Below are 20,761 nucleotides of genomic sequence, written 5' to 3' on the forward strand. Positions count from 1 at the left end.
CGTCAGCTAGTTACAAGTCCAATGCCGGCAATATTTCACCGCTCCTGTGACTCTTTTACCTGACAGTAATGCCGTCTGTATGGGTGTGCCCTCGCTGCGAAGGCAACCACTGCGGCCTGCTTACACCGCCGAGTACACACAATAACACGTCTTATGAATGCTGCACGCCCCTCATCTCTCCCTCTCCATTTATTCACCGTTTATGTTTCCCTCTTCTTCCCCTCTTCTCTCTATCACTCCAGACTCCCTCCCTTTAATGTGAGTTAGCATCCATCTACTGAGATCAATATCCCAGAGCTTTTATTAAACACTGCTCCTCTGCATCTGTGGGTGCACGCACTTGCCCGCTCGTCTGCCTGCTTGTGTGTGTACGTCTGCGTTAGTGTGTCCTTTCGGTCTTTGCTGCAATATCAGCTCTGGTCCAACAAAGTTTTTATTGAGTCGGAGATGCTCAACAAAAGCTATGAATATCTATTTTTCTTATTCATCACTGTGTGCATATGCATGAGTGCTGCTGCGCTCGCTATTCTGAATACACCAATCTTTATTGATCCCAGCTGCAAAGCGTTTTTTTCAAACCCTTGGCTCAGCCCATTCAAACAGACACATGCCACGCACGTGTGTAAGTATGCATGTCCTGCACTGCTCCGCTCATTCCAGCGTCGTTCTGCATGGACAAAAAGTCCTTGAACCAGTGGGTGAAGTATGGAGGCATACATGCACCCTCGCACACACAAACACACACTCACTCCCAGCAGTGTGTGTTTGTGAAAGCGAGCTGTCAGTGCTGCTCTCACACACCATTCATCACAAGCTACTAATTCTGTTAGACCATTGTCGAGCCTTTCGCACCCCACGTTGCTCTCTGAAAACTCAATCAGAAGCTAATGCCTTCAACCCTCCTAACACACATTCCGGCTCTCACTCTAAGTTTCCCACTCACGCACACACTCACGGAGAGCCCCTAGGGGACGGCGGTGGTCTCGGGGGACCCTGCCAGTCCCAGTCTATAAGTGTTTGCTGGATTTGATAGACAGGAGAGACGTGTACCGAGTTGCTGGTAACGATGGAAAGAAGAGGCATAAAAAAAGAAATAAAGTAAAAATATACATATTGTTATGTTATTATAATTTGTCTACTAAAATATAGATCACTTTTTATTCAGAAACAAAATGATCATAATTAAACATTATTTTAATCTGCCGTGATTATGATACAATCCTTTCAGAGTCCTACTCAGAAGTTTAAAAATGCGCTGACGTGAATGTGGTTGATTTGGTTTAAAAGAGGACAGAGTGGGTGCAGGCACTCTGCCACCTGTGCTGGCAGATTTGATTAGTTAATCAGGAATCACTTTGCCAACGCAGCTTTTATAAAGTATAATTATAGCTCCAGCTACCATAAGAAAACAAATTCCGACTGCAGATGTTTTAATGCATTTTGAAAAAAATTGCGCATTGTATAAAAAATACATAAAGTTGAAGCTGCATAAATATAACAAGGCAGAGACAGCTTCTGGGAGGAGGGAAAAAGATCTGGTGTGGGGGAAAGCAGGGAATTGAGCACGCGCAGGCGGTGGCACGGTTAGGCAGAAAGGCCAGACTAAATTTAGCGCCACCTTTTCATTTTCTAATTACGAGATTAATACACTCCTGTCACATACGTCACAATACTACCCTAAGATTTATTATTCAGGTGACCAGATGGAGAGATTGAGCCAGAGAGAGGAAGGAGGATAGTGACGGTGTCTGCGAGCAGCTAATGAACATGGGCCGGGCCTCGACTGCGCAGTGAGAAACCAACCGCGTGTCAGTGTTTATAAAGTCAGCCGTATGAGTAAAGCCAAGATTTATTGATGGGAAACAATGTTTAAGTTGAATTAGATTCGGCCTGTTTCCTTAACAGACTGCTATTTAATGAGAGGGAAACACAGCAGCATATGGACCCACACACACAAACACATACAAAAAGCACGTGTGGAGCACTGGACTATGGATTGTGGCCATAAAGACGGCACTGGGCTTCGGGTTTAGATCAATGTCAAAGCCTGATCTTACTTCATCTAATGCATGTTTTAATCATTCGCCCTCCTGATCAATGCAGGTTGGATGCAACTATCAGCCTCTGCCGCGGGAATTTACGAGCGCTTCTATTCTCTTGCCCATGTTTCCAGACGGACATTTACGAGGCAGTGCACAGTGCGACAGTAAATCTCTTCCTTCACTTTGCCAAAATGAAACCCCCCCAATGCTGCTCTCTATGCTCATATTTGTATGTCTCACTGTGTTGCTTGTGCAAACCAAACGTGTTCTGGCTCTGCCAAGTCAACGTTCTAGTCTCTTTATTTTAATAGTGTCTGGAAGGGCCAATAAAAGCGGAGCGTCTTTATTCAATACTCGACAATAAAGCGCGATGTAGGGAAACTTTGAAACCCCTGAGTTGCATTTAGAAAACTAATTTAACAGGCTTTATATACTTGTTGGTAATTGGAATTTAGCAGTAAATGAAAAAAAAAAGAAGAAAAAAAAACATCAGAGCTTTAATTTAGGAACTGATTCACCAGATGCCAGAGATCTGCAAATGAAACAGTGTACAGGTGAAGCACGTTTCAAATTATATGTCAGGAATGGACCATAAATCCATTTTGTTGTACAGCTTACAGTTAAGTCATAGTGTGATAATGGGGTCAAATTATCATTGGTATACAAATCAATGATTCACTGCAGCATTTCATTGAAAAGATAAAATAACCAAATTACAAAGTGTTTGGTATTTTGTCATCGGATGACATCTAAACCATCTCTATGACAATTGCAGAAACTCATGCACTGATAAAGATGATGAAATACTATTGAAAAGAGAGGGGGGGGATTAACCCCCGCAGATTATCTTTTTATTATTTTGACAGACAATCATAGCAAATTTAATTTCTAAAATCAACCAAAGCTAGGTACATTTTATTGTTTATATTTTTGATTTATATTTTGGAGATTTAATATATGTAGAAAAACTGATATCAGGAAATAATAAATTCCTATTGATATGATACAATTGTTGTTATCTGGTCCAAATGTGCAAACACATTAAAGCCAAGTGTGATAAGTTTTAATGTTTAATGCAATATGTTTGCATGTGTGTAGCAACAGACATGCTTTAACAACATATTTTCACACACAAACACACGCACACACACGCTCTGACCTGATAATTCTGATAAACACATTTATAAACAGTTCAAACAAAAGATGCATTCATAGTTCTCTAAGCCAATTATGTGAGTTCTTATTGTTTACATTAGGAAGTATAAACTGCTAATTGTGTTGAGACTAGCGAAGGCACCAGGCAGGGTGAAAGACTGCTATCTATCTGAAGGTTCACACTCTTTAATTTGTTATTGACTCAGGTGATGTGTTGTTGTATTTTGGCAACCTCGAACGTGGGAAGAGACTCGCTCCAATTTGTAACTTATTTTGCAAGTCATGTATAGTTAATTACTGATCATTACTATCACAATAAACTAAAGAAATAATTTATTGAAGATGAAATATATGAGGTAAATGTCACCATCTGCAGTCATTTGTCCTTCTGACATAAAATAATACCTCACACACGCACACATACACAAATAGTACTCTCCCTGAGGTTCGGGATGTCTGTCACCATTTCCCTGGGCTTGCTATTTTGGTAGTGAATTCTGCAGTAGGGCACTCATGCACATCCATCCACATGTACGCTCCTGCCCTGGAGGGGAACCCTAGACCTTCAAACTGACACCTGTCAGTCATCGCGGGGAGCCGCGCTGACAGGAGCATAACGAGGGACGGCGAGAGGCGCAGCGTGAGCGAAGAGAAGACAGAAAAAAGAGGCTTGAAAGATGAAGAAAGGTGGGAGAGGAGGGAGATGAAGAGGAGGAAGAGAAGCAAGCGGAGGTGAGACTTCTGAAGCTTGTTAGAGACGCACGAGATGAGAGCGGTGCAGTGAGCTGTTTGGTGTTTTAGCACGTCACCGTCTTTTTGATTTGTTAGCATGTGTTTATGATGTTGTTTCTCTGTCTGCCTCTGTCAATCTCTATTATTAGAGCCTCAGATCCTCCTCCTGCTGTTTTGACACTCAAGTTGCTGCTGTTTCACACTTCCTCACACATGTGCATGGTTTGGGCTTATGCACGCTCTGATACACGCAGATAGACAGAATAGCATATACGAAGACAATGACAGGCTCAGTATCATAAACACACACATACACACTGCTTGGGGCACACACGTGGGTTAAATCTGCCATCAGGTACTTTGAGGTGTAATATACCTTCAATATGAGATGCAGGAGTGAGGGGGAAGATTTCCTTCATTCAGAGCAACTAAGTAACTAACAAATTCACTTGACACACACACACACACACACACCTGCTTCTTTTATCAGGCTGCCGCGTTGCCTCTGATCTCTTCATGCTGGCAAAGACAGAGACGCTGAAGCCTGATCTAAATCTCTGGCCTGCGAAACCATGAGACGAGCCCAAAGGTGTGAGCCAGTGGTTATCCTGAACGCTATTGAGGGCAAACTTTTGAAGTCATTTAATTTAATTGACTTTGATTAGACACATGTTCAGCATATTAATCGATGTGAATTTTTCTCTAACAGACAAATCAACGTTTGGCCCCTGCAGGATCATAGAAATATGCATGGGTAACATTTTTTTTGACAAACTTTCTTTTGGGAAATTAAAGAAAACAACTTCTGATCTTCTCAACAATCAACACCAAGTGACATCATACTGCAGGCAAATGATTATCACAATATAGAGTTGGATTAAGAAGGTAATTTTACAGGGTCTGGAAACAGAGCGCTCAATGGCGTTCTCCTGGCCCTGAGACAGAGAGAGCGAGAGCGGCGTCTGCAGCTTATATCTGTGGCTGCAAGATTAGCTTGGTAATTAACCACAAAGCAATTATCGGGTGGTGGGATGAGAGGCACATCTCATGGAAGGTGTTTCCTGATGTGTTTAATAGGTGTTGAGTAGTTTGATCAGACGACAGAAGTTTTCTCCGATTCCGCGGCCCGCAGTCCAACAGAGGTTGATCCGCAGCTGATACGTGTGGCTGCTGAGAATTCAATTAATTAGACAGTTGCTTTTCCTTCCATCCACTTTTCATTAACCTCCATTGACACCTTGGCGAGGAGCTTGTACGCAGGTTTACAACTGCGTCAGGATTAACAAGGAAATGGGAAACTGGCAATAAACAAAGTTCCTAGAGGAAGGGGGAGGGGGGTTCCCTCTGGGAACATATCACACTCACTGGGAGATACGAAAAGAGGATGCACATGAAAAGTAAAGTTCTTTTATCTCACTGCACCTTAGTGTTAAATCACAGAATGTAAAATGACTGTGCTGCCATCTCCCAAAAAATGTTTTTTGAAGACTGCCGGGGCCGTGGTGATATCTCAGCAGATAAGCATACGAGAAGAGTCATAGGGCTTTAGCTAAGTACTATTGATGAAAATATGGTTGACTCCCTGAGGGGGGGGTCACACTACTGTTCTTCAGATCAGAAACAAACTGAATGAATAAATCCAACTCATCAGCCACTCAGGATATGGCTGTTAGAGAGGTGGTCTGAAGATTTTAAATATATCGACAAACATTATCGATAAAAAGAAGAAGACACGTCACGATTACTTTAAACATAGATTATCCCATTATATCAGTCTGATGCATCCTCCTCCATTTGTTCTCACTCCCTCATCCAGTCCTACTCACTCTCTTACTCACGCTTTCTCAAATCCGTGAGCCTGTGTACTATCTTGAGCACAGTTTTAAGAGTCTGTTGTCCTACCTGACTCGTCATCAGACTTGTTGTCATTCTCTGAGTCAGTGAGGGTGAGAGCTGAGTTTTCACGGCTGGACACTCCCGAGCTGCGGCGAGACTTCACCCCTCCGCGTCCGGCCCACAGCTGGATGGCTCGCTCAGGAGACAGCGGCCCCTCGGGGTCCGAGTCTGCGTCGGAGCCGGCGCTGAGGGAGTACCCCCTCTGGAGGAGGCCCAGGTCGGGACAGTAGGGAACGGCAGCGGGGTGCGGTGAGGGAGCTGGCTCACACACTCCCAGCTCGGCCAGGGTGAAGTTACCCCCTGTGAGGGAGAGACAGGAGTTACACAGGGGGAGTGTAGAGAGCGGTGTGTGTAAGAGCAGTTAATGGGGGCGCACACACGCACGCGTACACACACACACATATCTAGCAAACACAACCCACTTTCACACGCTGAGTAGTAGACTAATTAGGAAACTATGGAGGTGGAGGCTGAAAATTGGGCTTTGTTGTGGCAAGCAGGAGGGGGAGAGATGACGCAGCATGAATCAGGCACTGACTACAAGCTAGCTGCTGGAAGGAATATGTATTGGCCTGCAGGGCTGTTAGGTCTGGCTTAGAAGGCCTGCCTCCCTTGCTTTAGTGCCCCGTATTGGCATTCATGAGGTGTTGATGTGAGATCAAAGTGCCGTTCACTTGAGGCCTCTCATACTGTAGTGGCGCTGCTTTGCTGCCTTCTGGGTTTGATCATCTCTCCACCTAGTTGCCATCACATGCTGGATCCTAGGCTCACTGAGCACACCGCAGTCTGCTGCAGCCCCGGCCCCACCGCCTGACGCGCTGGCCCTCAAGACAAACCGACTCGTCACGTCCAAAATAAATATATAAAATTATCCAAATTAAACCACATCAAAGGAGATCAATAAACAGTGCTGCAGCCCAATTAAAATCCAAGCTGAGGAAAAAGCAATTAAAGAAAAAGGCATGCTCAACCAATTTATTCTCTATACTAATTAAAAGAGTATTGTGGATGCAATCGCTCACCATCAGCTGTTGGGGTAAAGGGATTGGGGGGAAAAACAGTTGTGATTCACTTCATTAGCAGTTTGATGGGGGGGGGGTCGGCAAGTGAAAAGAGGTTGGCATTGTGGCCACACACTGCGCGAATCAATGTGCTGGGAATCGCAGCTGTGCGACAGGGTTAACTGTGACTCATCAGGCGCACGGCCGCAATCAGAAAGACGGGAATTAAACAGATGAAAATCGTCTGCTGGATCTTCAGGGCTCCTCTTCACAGCCTCGCCGAGAACTCAAGAGTTGAGCTAAAAGCAGTGAGGATGTTGGGGGAGCTGGAAGGAAACTTAGAGAGAGAGAGGCTCTAAACTTCTACTCAGACAAACAGATGGACTGGACTAGAGAGAAGAGGCAATTGGAAAACTGGTGAAATAAGCTACAAGGCTACAGAATGCAAAGCACCATACCAGCTAGTGTACAAAGGCATTGCAAGACATCAGGGAGTTATTACCATTCCTTGTCTTCTTTGCTTTGTTGTCTTTTCCTCCCACTTATCATAAAGGATGACAAAATGAATCTTCTTTACTGTATGAACAACATGTAACACTAGGGAATTTCAAAGTCTGTTGGTAATTCTCACTACAGTGCTACTGTATTTACAGGGGGATCTACTTGGCTGAAACCATACCTGAGATGAAGTATCGTAGGAGGACAGGAGAGAACTCCAGGAGGCCTGAGAGAGTAGAGAACACACACTTCTTCTTTAGCATCAGTCAGCACCAGCCTGAATTAACCCGCTCGCTAGATAAGTGTCAACTGCACAATTGGGAAGAGCCTTTATGCAAATCATCCAATCCCACTACAATGACATCTTCTAGTCTATACAAACGCTATGCAGAGACAGTTACATTACATGAGTGTGTGAGTGTGTGTGTGTGTGTGTGTGTGTGTGTGTGTTTGCATGCGCTTGGCACACATGTCTAATGTTACATCCCACAGGCCACCGTTCTGTACAATTAACATTCCATAACCAGTGATTACACATGCAAAAATCCAATCACTCCTTATCACCATCAGCGGCAGACACGGCCTGACGTCGTAGCAATCTACAGGTACTCAAAGGGAGATGGATTGGTGTGGGGGGTTGAGGCAGACGTGAAAATCCATCTCAGTTATTCTGCAAATAGAAAACCAATTGCATGTTTGTAACATGATATTATGACAGATGTGGGGGCAAATGTGGCACTGCATTCTAATCAGATCAATGCCTTTCTCTTTGTACAATACTGTCACTGTCATTCACACGCTTATAATGCACAGTAATGTCTGATCTGAGCCTTGCTGCCTTGGACTGCCCACCATCTGTCCGTCCTTTGTGCACGTCCATGCATTCAACATGTATGTGGTGTATGTATGAATTGGACTGTGCTATGGTACGGTGGTATAGAGCTGGAGGCAGACAGAGAAACACAACAGATTTTTTAAAGAAATAGGGGATAATGAGAAAGAGGTGGAGAACAAAAGAGCAGGGGGTGACTTGACTGGAAAAACAATATGAGGTGTGAGAAGTGCCTAAATCTGTCAAATTAAAATTAAAATCAGGGTATACTAAAATAAATAGGTAGAAATGAATATATATAAAACACCCCATGATGTAGCAGAATTAAAAAAATTGTTTATATTGTCAAAATGTGTGTGAAGACATAAGCATTAGAATGTGATATAGGCTGAAAAAAAAATTAAGGACACAGGGGAAGAAAGGGTGTGCAATTTAAATGTGAGAGAAAGGAAAGAACAGAGAGCCACGAGTCACCAGGTTATACTGTCGACGAGAATACAAGCTTGTAAGTAGATGTTCACACAAATTCAAATATAAATGGGGCTGAATTTAGGGGGCTGGAACCGACAAAAAAAAGGCAGAACACAAGCAGATTTCAGCCGGTTAAAAGCACGATGAGACCAACTATAACTGTGTGAATAAACACTACTGTGCAACTAGTCCCTCAAATGAACCAACAACATGCGCTGTTTATCTGTGCAATAAGGAACGACACATCGAAGACCTGATGCTACTCATATCGACAAGAAAATATAATTTGTTCATGTCTTTAAAAACCATCACAAGCTAGAATGGCACATGGCAGAATTATAAACATCCACCAAGCCCCAACAGTTCCCTTCTAAACCCACATTTAATTCACTCGATCTGAATTTTTATCTGGATCTGTAAAACATTTCATACACTCATATACTGTATATCAGCCCCTTAAACATGCCAGATTTTTTTCCATCAAGATCAATAAATTACTCTCTGAGAAATTAACACAAAAACATCCCATCAGTTTGAAGATTTGACAATGCAAAGGTTAATTGGTTGAGTACAAAAACAAGTTTTGTTAACTTCAATGTTTTATAATGAAATTTAATGGATACTTTGTGAAGGTTAAGAGATCTGTCTTCATGGTTACAGCAATAAACACTTGGTTAGCGTTTCCGAACATGGGTCAAATGAAAAGAAATGGAAAATGAACAGTGGCCCACTTGTGCTAAGATTCATCGTTTACTCCGTCTCATTACATGGACTGTGTTACGCAAATCTAAACATAACTATTTGGCGAGGACTTGAGGTTGAATGAGGTTTGGTCTTTGTAAGATGCTGCTTTGGCCAATCAAATACGACTACTTTGTGTTGTGAACATTCTGCTGCTCCACATCATCATCAAACAGAAAAATAAAATGCCTGCTGCCACAGTAAAAATAGAGTAATATAAGTGAGGTCTTTCACTGTGATATTATAACATCCTGTACAGCGCTTTGCGGTCTAATAAGAATTATTCTCATCTGTAACTCCTGTGCCATGGATCATGTTTCACTGTCTAATGCAGTAACACCGTTTCCTATGCAAACCGTCAGGATTTTTTTACAGCAAAAAAACAGGCCACACAGAATCTAACAAACACTAATTTATAAAGACCAATTACTTGTTATAAACAATGCATGGTTGAACATGCAGTTTCTCCTGTTTCTCTGCTCAATGGGGACTTTAGTTTCCTGCACCTGAGATTCATCATCATTTGGAGGATTCCTGCGCCGCATGTTGTATCTCAAAAAAACAGGTGATGCTGGGGAGACGGGAGCATCTTGTTGGAACTTGAATACAACAGTGTGAGTGGGAATGGCATTTGCAGTGATCCATTAAACCAAATGTACTTCCCTTGATAAAACTCATTATGGATGTGTGCGGGTGCGAATGTGTGCAAGCGTGTTTGTGAGTAGACAGCTTTGTGGAATAGGGGCCTGTCGTTAAAAAATCATTTGTGCTTGTTAGCAGTTTGACAGGCAAAGTATAGGCAGCAGGACACTGCAGTATGCTGGTTGACTTTCCTTTCGCCCCACCATGTAATTCCGTAAAAGATGTAAAGCTGGCAGGACCTGTGGGCTTCCATCCCCGCAATTATGTTGTTTTTTACAGATCCAGTAGGTTAGTGTGCAGACCACCATTGGACATGCCATTTTGAGCTTTGGAGGGATGTGAGTTCAGAGCAAGCTCTGATTTGCCCTGAAGTGCTTAACTAGTGAACAGATTTGCTCCTGGGTGGCGGATGCACAATAATCAGGAAGCAAACGCAACAGTGCATAGCAATTTTCCCAGAAATCCCCTGAAATGGCTCAAATTACTGCTAATAATCATAAAAGCCTTATTTTCTTCTTTTTACTGCTAAGGAAACAGTAGCATCTGGGGCTAATAGCAGCCAAAATGTGTCGTTTCTTAATATTTTCCATTTTCATTTACATTCAATTCAAAATTCATCTGCACTGCACTTTAGCACCCCTGCAGAAATTGAACTTTTCTTTTGTGCTTTCTGTTCTTTGAATTATGAGGCAATAAAATATACATATACATATATACATATATTCCTTTCTAATATGAAGAGTTAAAAGTTGAGAAACGTTTTTAAAAGACACAGGAGGAAAAAAGACAGGAAAGTTGGGGGGGAAGCCAAGGAAAGTAAAGACGTTACAGCAGTTAGGCCCCGAAATTCAGGGGTCACATATCTCACTCCCCTGGGATCAAATCCCAAACTGAAGCTGCTCGACTGTGTCTTCCATAATCTGTCACGCTGTCTTCCCTCGATGTCGCTCAGTACAAGTGTGTCTTAAAAAGAATCATTGGGCTGCGCATTGTGGCATTACAAAAAGAAATGACAGAGAAGGAGGAGTGGAAATTAAATGGGAATAGGGAATATTACCTTTTGTAATTGGTAACACACTCTTATTGCTGACTTCAGTTTTTTTTATCCCTGTGCAAACATTTTCATTCACATGCAAAATGGCACAAAGGAAATGTCACTTTCAGAGAACAACCAAAGTACTTCATCTTAACTGTGACGCATGCAAAGTTTTTTTCCCATCAACAATACAGTCAAATGAGTCATATAAGAGTTATGTGTATATACTGTATATATGATACTATGTGGAAATTAAGCTTTTTTTTTCACCAAATGAGAAAACTGGATCTGCAGTAAACCCAGTTCTGCCATGAGAAAAACTCTTTATAAAAATAACACATATGCATTCAATATCTACTGAGGATAAGAAATGATATTTGGTCTAAACTCGTCAGAGACCACAGGACAGATGGCCTTCCTGTCACACACGCCTCTCATTCTCACGGTCACTCCATATCCTCTGTCAGACACTATCTTTGCTCATGTTCATGTAAACCACGTCTTCTTAAATGTCCTCCTCTTTGTATAGACAGTAATGAAATAATAACAAGAAAACAATTATGTAAACAGACTTTATGTAAAACAGACTTTAGATAGAGCCCAGAGACAACTGATGAGAGCTTGTGTGAGGAAAAATTCATGAATTCATGAATTTTGAAAGACGTGGTCATTGAATTCATTTTGTGTCAAAGCGATGAAAAACGATCTGAAGTTCGGTTCACTCGGACGGCTGCTGGGCTGCGCTGTGCCGTGCGAGGAGAAGAAAATTGTAATTGATCTTAAGTTGATATGGGAGGAGAGGAAGAAAGAATGGGGAGCGAAGTATAGAGAAGAGAGTTGAGCTGATGGGGATCATAAGACGATGTGGTGAGGAATGATGAAACTCTCGGTCATGGTAAGCAGTTTGTTCGGAGAGAGGCGGAGGGAGAAAAAGACGCAGCCACACAGACTGAGCAATACTGTGTAGACGTTAATCACAGTATTGTTGAGGTAGTGGGTTTAATGAAAGCACCTGTAGCTTTGCTTTGGCTTGTGTGATGTTCACAGGTGAAGGTTCAAGGAGATTTTTGTCTGAGAAAGAGTGAGAATGGAATTTGCGGGATTGACTATTATTACCCTGGCACACGCACGCAGACACACACAGAGCTGTGCAGAATACGAACAAACGCTTTCACAAAGCTTGGTTTCCATGGCGATGAGTGGGGAGCCAATGTATCAATTGGAAGAGAGCGTTGCTTACGTACATCAGAAGTGAGTATGCTTATACAATTCTCTCCAGATGTTGATACTGAGATCATCTTTGATAAGATGTGCTTTTCTTCATCAAGTCACACTCTTCAGTTGAACTGTTTGCTGGCAAATTTATCAGAACAACTTCACGAGGTGTCAACATGACAGTGTTATGTTCACAGCTTCTTCTGCTCCACCCATGTGAACAAATTCTGGATTAATGCAATGTTCAGTTTGTTATCTAAACTGATCCATATTGTAACTGTAGTAATTTGCTACAATCGTATGTAATATTACCCTAACTTTGTAATTTATATGGTAAAAAATGCTTTTAATTTTTAGATATTATGGAAACCTATTTTTGCCAGTCAAAGAAAAAATAAGATGAATGCCAGAGTAAACACTGTAAGAGAAAACATTTATAAGATAATAAATCACAATATGATAGTAAGTCAAAATTATGAGACAACAACCCATAATTAGTATATAAAAAGTCAAATTATAAGATATAAGTCTAATTTTTAAATTTTCATTACAATTGACAGCAGATATGAGCAACCAAAGAAATAACCTCTCCACCAAGATAAAGATTATTAGAGGGTTTTAGGGTACGACTGAAGGTCTTTCTTTTCTCTAAATATCTTATCTCTATCATCACCCTCATGACCATCTGATAAAATGCCTCATACCTCAAAAAGAGGATTATTCATTGACTCTTACTTAGTGGGATGAAAGTGGTTTGTGGCAGATGATACTGATTTAAATACTTTATCTTGACATCTAAAACTAACCATGCACATTTTTCTTTACTATGTAAACAAAGTAAACATAACAGCAGGAAACAAATCTTAACAGGCCCACACTGAATCTGAGTAAGGTCAATTTGATACGTTTATCATTGATTAATTTCATTTTTGAGGTTTGAAAGAATGAAACCGAAATGGATGTAAATATTAAAGTGACATGAAATGGAAAGATTTCTGCCTTTTCATTTCTCTCTGTTCAAAGTGAGTGAGTGGCAGCGGCTGCAGCTGAGATATGTTACAACATAGCCTCTCCTGTTTGACTGACGTGTCATGACAGGATGACACAGCACACAGATGGCCAACCTCGATGGCCAACCTCGTAGTACTTGGTGTTGATTGTCAAAAATGTATTTCACATGCACATGCATGCATGCATACACACGTACATATGCCCTAACATGTGGCATGTCATTAACGCCGCCATTAGCAGCGCAGTAAAGACCTGGCAGGTATGCCCAAACAGGAGTGTTGTGGTCAAACACTTCCCACACTTCCCAGATGACATTCGTTCTTGTGGCTCCAGTCTGAGCCACAGGGGCCCTTGCACCTCCTAATGAGCAGACCAAAATAGGTGTGAGAAATGTCATCCATCCCTGGGCTAGCTCGGCTCCAGCCCAGAGGACAGCAGTCTGGGTAGGACAGGACATGACAGGACATGACAGGACACCATGCACTCTGGAGGAGGTCTTGTCGCTGAGAGGTGTAGCACTAAGCAGTGAAACGCCTCTCATCCATGAATAGAGGCCAAAGTTGACTGGACTAGGGGACCTCACTGTTGCATATAACCGGGAATGCTCCACTGAAAGAATCAATATTAAATTTAAAGGATTTGCAGTATGTTGAAGAAATGTTACTGATGAGACACAATTTGCCTGGGGAGTAATATACTGTAGATGTTCACTGCTAAGAGGATGAGAGCACACACACACACAAGCCTGTGAATAAATGCAGACACCGTGCTATTACCAATTCAATGAAACGAACGTGCAGTGTATAGTGAGGTAAGATCAATAGGGTGTGTGCACTGTTCTGCTATAAATGGATCTTTGGAATTATTCATCCAGGTATACTGGTGTACTGCCTTCCTGAATATGCAAATATTTTGGCCGATAAGTCGATATTGAGATGATCAAATAACACGTTTATATACATTCCTTAATACCAAGAGAAATACGATGTGAGAGGTTTATTCTGGAATTCTCTGGAAGTTGTCTAATTGTGTATGTAGGTTAAGGTGGGAGGTATACACATCCACACACATACCATGCCAGTGCTCCTTATTCATTTTATTACCTCTGCCAAGGAGGTTATGTTTACAGTCCGTCATTGCATTTGTCTGCCTGTGAGGAAGAATACTCTACTGAACCGATTTTCATACAATTTTGGGTGAGCATGACTCAAGAAAGGGGTCACTACATTTTGCTGCAGATGTGGATAAACAGGCAAATCCAGGAATTGTTTTTCACCTTAACATGGTTAGATATTGCCCTTACAGTTGGCTGATTTTGTGGCCTGTTCAAAGGTGACAATGAGACTGGAAAATTCAGTCAAATCATATTAATAATTAAGCTTATAGATGTTTTTGAAGCACAATGTTCAGTAATTGGAATAAGAAGCACATAAAAAACAAGGTGTCTACAATAAAAGCTTTGGATTGGGGCCAAATAATTTGAACCGGACATGATTAATTTTTTTCCATACCTTCTCACCATTAAAGAGATATTGGAAGAATGTGTGTGTGCTCTCACAAGGGTAGAGGGGTGGTGGAATTACTAACTATCACATAACATCACATCAGCCATCATCTATAGTTTCAACCCAACAGAACATCTTACTACAGGTTTTCATTTATAAAAAAAAGGAAATGCTTTTAAACACAGGTTTTGTAAGTGCAAAGTGGTCATGATTTACATTAAGATGGCTACATTTGTCATTGCAACACTGTTGGATGGGCACAAGGTTTGCAAGAGGTGAAACCAAGGTTAAAGTCAAATATTTGCTCAGCCTGCACAGTTTGGAAGAAGAATGAAGCAAAAGCAGGATTTAAACCTTGGTTTCACTGTTAGCAAACTTCATTTCAGTGAAAAAAAAACTTTACACCATGAAAATACCTTTGGAAATGTAACCTTGTTCTTGCATAAAGAAAAATTTGACTCAATCAGAGAATATTGCATGGACTACTGAGGTCACAAATGGTGCACAGTAAATAAGTAAGGAATAATGAACTCCAACAGGTCTTGATGTAGAAAATATTGATGATGAAAGAAACACTCTGTCCTGTGTCATTATTTCATTATTTCTGTCTGCCTTCTCGTTTGCAGGTATCAAATTCTTCCTTCTTCTCATATATAGCACTGCTGCTTTCCCCCTGAATAAAGCATCCTTAGTAATCTATCTTTAACTGCATGGCAATCCTGGAGTGTATTTGAATTTGCACATCAGTTGAAAAGCAAAGCATTCAAACCGGTATCACTTTGTCACCAAAGCAAGGACAAATGACACATGTGTAAGAAAAGCAACACACTTCTACACACATGCATACACATTTAAATTCTGTGGCTGGGGAACACGTTTAATTACAACCCAGGCAACTCAACTGAGAAAAAAAAAAACACTTGATAACAGTGACATTTACAATCTGCCTCATTTATCAAAATCTGCCAGAGCGGAGTCAAAGAGGGTCATTACATAGTAAACATAGATTACCTCAACTCTCACAAAACTATTTTGATTGTATGAAAATCGCAAATGTCAGCATACGTTTCCCCAGATCCTGCCAATTAATAGATTTTTTAAATTAACTTCATTAATTGATTACCCAATATTTGTGTGTGTGTCCGTAAACACGAGCCAGCATCGGTGCTAAATAGCTGGCACCTTCAGCTGTCTCGTTTGTCACCCATTGTTTGCGTGTGTGTGAATGCACCTGTGCCAGCATCAGTGCTAATAGCCTGCACTCTCACTTACATAGCGCACACAGGATTTGACGAACCAAGCTGAGGTGCAGACTGAGTTGCATTGAGAATGCTAAATGAATTCCTTTGAGCCAGTCACTCCGTTAAGTCAAAAGAAAACCTATAATCACTTCTCATAAGTTAATATAAACATACCTTTATATATACCGGGATAGGAGCTGGTGAGAGTCTGTAAACTGGGCCCTTTTGACATGTACAGTAGCCTGAGAGTGTGTCTGCCGGTGCCAAATGCTCAAACAGATGTTCGTCTGAGTTAAGAACCCCTTTAAAGCCCGCCTTGCATGCACAGGGACCACACATACAAAAACCCTTCATGAGTAGTTTCCTGTCAATAAAAGAGCGAATATGGGGATGGAGTGAGTGGGAGTGCATTGAGGACTGGGGGACTGGAGCAGAGTTGGCCCCAGGATATTCTTCAGTGACTCTGCCGCTCCATTGCTGCAGCGACGGGATGCTTTTGAGTGTCAGCAGCTGGCAGAGGCACAGAATGCCAGGGTGAAGACAAAGATAAAGAGGGATCGGAAGAAGAGGGGAGGGATTGTATTTAATCTGGCTGCTATTTATTTTTAATAGCATACAGCTGCTTTGTTCTCTTTTTGATCATCAGCCGCTCAGGTCGACTGTAACCCTGTGGAATGCATGGACACACACAGGCAGTGTGCACACAGAGCAGCACACAAACACACATTATGCGCTTTTCGTTTATTTCTGTGGATTTTCTGCACTTGTTTACTCACTCAATTTTCAGAGAACAGTTCCCCATGCACTGCAGTCCTTGTCACTGTCAGCCATACTGTGGCCCTGTGGAGGGCTGCAAACACACGCGCAAGACTTTGGTAAGACTTGACCGCCGCTAGCGGTAAACTTTACCGGGTGGTGTAACATGTGGTAGGTACGCCTTTTCCCCCTATATCTCAACCCACCAATGTGCAGGAGCAGCAGAGGAGAAGTTGCAAGTGAAGTGACAAGGACAAGAACCCTTATTGGCTTCCCACCAGTGAACACAGCCAGCTGCAGCACAGAGCCAGAGGCAGCAGACTCAGGGTCTCTGCAATAGTGGGTAGGACCTGTGGAACCCACGGTCTTCTACAGTGAGTTTGGTGCTTTTCTTTAAGTGTTCATTGGCTATGCATTAGACTTATTAGACTTCTAATGCTGCTGCTGCAAAGTCAAAGGACGAAAGGTTTGAATGGGCTCAATCTGAATGTACCACAGCAAACATGCACATTTCAGTGAAGATGAGAGGTCAAACCTTTAAACCTCAGACAGTCTGCAAATCCAAATCGAGCACAAAGACACAGTGTGCTCATTCCCAAAGCCACAGAGAGGGCCTCAAGATAAGTAATGTGTGATGTGACCGTTAAGGCAACAATACAGAAACAGCAAGGATTTCAGAGGTGGGGAAAAAAGAATAAGTATGAGAAAACAGCCATGACAGATGTGACAAAAGAGGGCATCAAAGAAAGTGAGAAGAAAGTGAATGAATAGAAGATGATCCTGAGTGCTGTCCAGACAGTAGAATGCAGGCAGGTGGGTGGTGGATTCTCTGTGTGGTTTCCAGCCCTGGGGGCAAAGCAGCAGAGGAGAATGTGGAGGGGCTCATTTAGATCCCTATAAAAAGGGAAAGGCCAGAGCTCCTAGAGACTACAGTGGCTGCCGTAATGCCTGCTGCCTTGAGGTGGACATGCAGGCTGAGAGCTCAGACAGGATGAAGGATGAAGGACAACAGATATAGATATAGAGGACAGAGAGAAGTGAGACAGAGGAGCAACTGCAGTAAGAGAGCAGAGGATAGTGTCCCTCTGTTCACTGGGAGGCCTGTTAGCTGTGGTTTTTAAATCCTATTATAATACTTCTCATGGTTTCTATTTCTAACGTTATCTTTTAGTTATTTTATCTAATTAAGCATCTGTGGGCTTACTGCATACAAACTTCCATTGCACCTGTAGATTGACAATAAAGAGGTTTCAAGTTTGTCATATGTTCATTGATATCATGCCATGTCAAATTTTATGTATTAAACAAAGCAAACAAACAAACGTCTTATATTTCCAGTTATGTGGATGAGGCTTGCACCTTATCGGGATCGCTAAAACTTTCCAATATGTTGTTTTGTGGTGTTAAATAGTGAACACTTGTAATGAGCTTTCCAGGCTGCTGCATGTTATGGTGAGGAACAAATGTGTTATTTGGCTGTGCTTATCCGAGCTGACTAGATAATAAGTGTGTAATGGTTGGAAACAGCGGAGTTGAGAGCCAATGAAAGCGGGGGGTCTGCTGGAAAACACAACTGAACCCACTCTGTCAAACCCTGCAAGGAGCCGTTTGGGATAGATCGTCCTCGAGCACTAAAATATACATTAAACGAGAAAAAAGTAAAGGATTTACTTGAAACTCTCACAGAATCAGTTGAGTTAACATCTTCAACAGTACATTTACATTAGACAACAATATAGTGTTTCATATCATTTTTTCCAGCACTGCAAAAAAATAATTCATTCACAGAAATTCTCTATGATTTGTTAATAAACTGCTTTTATTAAAACATTAACCATAAAATACGTTTTAAATATTGAATCTAAAATTATTAAATTGCTTCATTGACTTGAATATTAAAATTCAATAAATAAAGTTAGTTTTGTGGAATTTGTGGAATGACTAGTTTTTTTACTGTAACTTAATATCATGTTTTTGTCTTTTTTTTCCACAGTTTTTCAGAGTGTGATGACACATTTGAGATCACTATTTTGAATGATCATAACGAAATAGCTTGTTAAAAAGATGGCGTTCCAGTTTTTATCGTCTACTAACCTCTGACTCTTCACTATGTCCAACTGAGGGCAACAGCTGTCAATGGGCACATCAGAGTGTTTTAAATTCAAGCAGGCATACTGTCTGTAGTCTGACTCATGCAGATGTGCTGTCAGTATAATAATATATATGTTATTGTTCTTTTAAATATAGCACACAATATAGAAAAGGTGTTTCATTATTTTCCCTAAAACTGGATGCAAGTCAAATGGAAGCAGAAACCTTGGCATCCAATTCAAAATAGCTGGAGAAGGACGACTGTGTTGGATGCAGGATGATGTGTTAATGGCATGTAACTGCGGTGTGGGCCTAAATGAAAGTCAGTAACATCAGCTTGTCTCACCTCCTTTTAAAGCAGCAAACTGTTTCCTAATGGGCTCAGAAAGTCCACAGAAAATATTTCTTGCCCCTGAGGAACAGAGTCACCGAACATAAATACACAGCGCCCCAAACGGAGTCTAAAACGCACTCCAAATACAGCTCTGAAGGGAGATGAGGTTCCTTTTAAAGTTGAATTCACGCTTGGGGAAGTTCTAGCAATGCTTGTTCATGCATAATGATGTCCACTAAGTAACTTATTTTCGAAGGCAATGATATCTTTGGTATGAGTAAGACCAAAACTGCAGCAAATATAGATGAACGATAAGCAACAAAGGTATTAGTTAGTGTTAAAAACATGTGCGCATTATAAACCTGTCTTTATATCTGAAAACGTGATTTTGATCATAATTTGCACTGCATTGTGCATGTATGGGATAAATGCACTGTAAGGAAGAAAAACAGTGGGTTATGGACTTTTTTCCACAAGTGAGCAAATAAAAAATATGAAACTCAGTAATGATCTATGTGATGTGCATGTTTAAGTAAGTGCACATGACAGGTGCTCCAGTCCCACTTGTTCGTTACTGACACCTTTTTGTCTCACACATGGATATAATTTCGTAAGGGCAAGTCAATATACATTAGCACACCACAGAAGTGTAAATTGGTTGTGCTACACTTAACTATACAAGCAAATTACAGTCTGAGGATCGGCCTCAAAATCTCAGCAGGAGGCAAGTTGGCATTGAGGAGGACATCATCATACTTGAATCAAAGTTAATCATATATTCTAGCGTGTCAAAATCAGTGCATGATTTACTAATAATGCAGGACAGTTCAGAAATCAAATATCGACTTTAATTTTATTCATATTTAGTAAAATAACACAAATATGGATTCAGTTTCCTGTATGTCCAGAAGTTTTATTTTTCCTATTTACTAATTTTGTGTATATCATTTGCATGATCTGATATGCTTTTATATTTGTACTTTGAATATTTTATAGTTTGAAATTGACTTTTTATGCATTTGAAGCTGTTACCTCGAATGTTGATCAACAGGTGCAAACGATGGAAGAAAAGATGAATCGGGGGGGCACAATGAGGAAGGACGCAGGAGTGAAGGACAGAGGAAAGACATGGTGGGGACGAGACGCAAAGGGAGGATGACTACACGCTGAGTTGGAGAAGGAGCAGCAGAACGGCGTTGAGAGCCACTGGTGAGGTTCTAGCATGAGAGAGGAGAGCGCGGGTGATGGGACTCTGGACAACAAAGAGGAAGCAGGGACGGACTGTGGTGGCGCGGCACGGCTGTGTACACCTGCAGGCTATGGAAACGTCGCCCAATGAAAGAGAGAAAGACGTTACATCATCGACGCAACCACACGCAACACTCCCTGCAGACTTAAACTTTCAAATTCTCCTCTTACTTTGTAGATTTACTCTTTGTAGCCTACGTTTTTAGGAAATTTTAGATTCTGTGCACCATCTGTGTGAACATGTAATAAATTGCTCTGTCATCTAACACAAGTCTGTGTGATCTCCTTGCTCACGCAGTCACTGCTCGTGCACC

At 41.5% G+C, this 20,761-nt stretch overlaps 1 protein-coding gene across 14 annotated transcripts in view; it reads right to left on the minus strand.

Annotated features, from left to right (window-relative positions):
• tenm2a (teneurin transmembrane protein 2a) overlaps positions 1–20,761 on the minus strand; it is a 241,908-nt gene that overhangs the window by 130,523 nt on the left and 90,624 nt on the right. For 8 of the 14 annotated variants that reach the window (XM_069532116.1, XM_069532115.1, XM_069532122.1 and 5 more), the window contains exons 3-5: positions 7,506–7,550; positions 7,329–7,367; positions 5,832–6,125 (exon numbers count right to left, since the gene is read on the minus strand). In XM_069532116.1, the coding sequence (XP_069388217.1) occupies positions 5,832–6,125; positions 7,329–7,367; positions 7,506–7,550 (378 nt within the window). The remainder of the gene's footprint in view (positions 1–5,831; positions 6,126–7,328; positions 7,368–7,505; positions 7,551–20,761) is intronic. The other 6 variants (XM_069532124.1, XM_069532123.1, XM_069532125.1 and 3 more) reach the window with 2 other exon arrangements.

Source organism: Paralichthys olivaceus, chromosome 9 (genome assembly GCF_024713975.1).
Source record: "Paralichthys olivaceus isolate ysfri-2021 chromosome 9, ASM2471397v2, whole genome shotgun sequence".
Lineage (NCBI taxonomy): Eukaryota > Metazoa > Chordata > Actinopteri > Pleuronectiformes > Paralichthyidae > Paralichthys > Paralichthys olivaceus.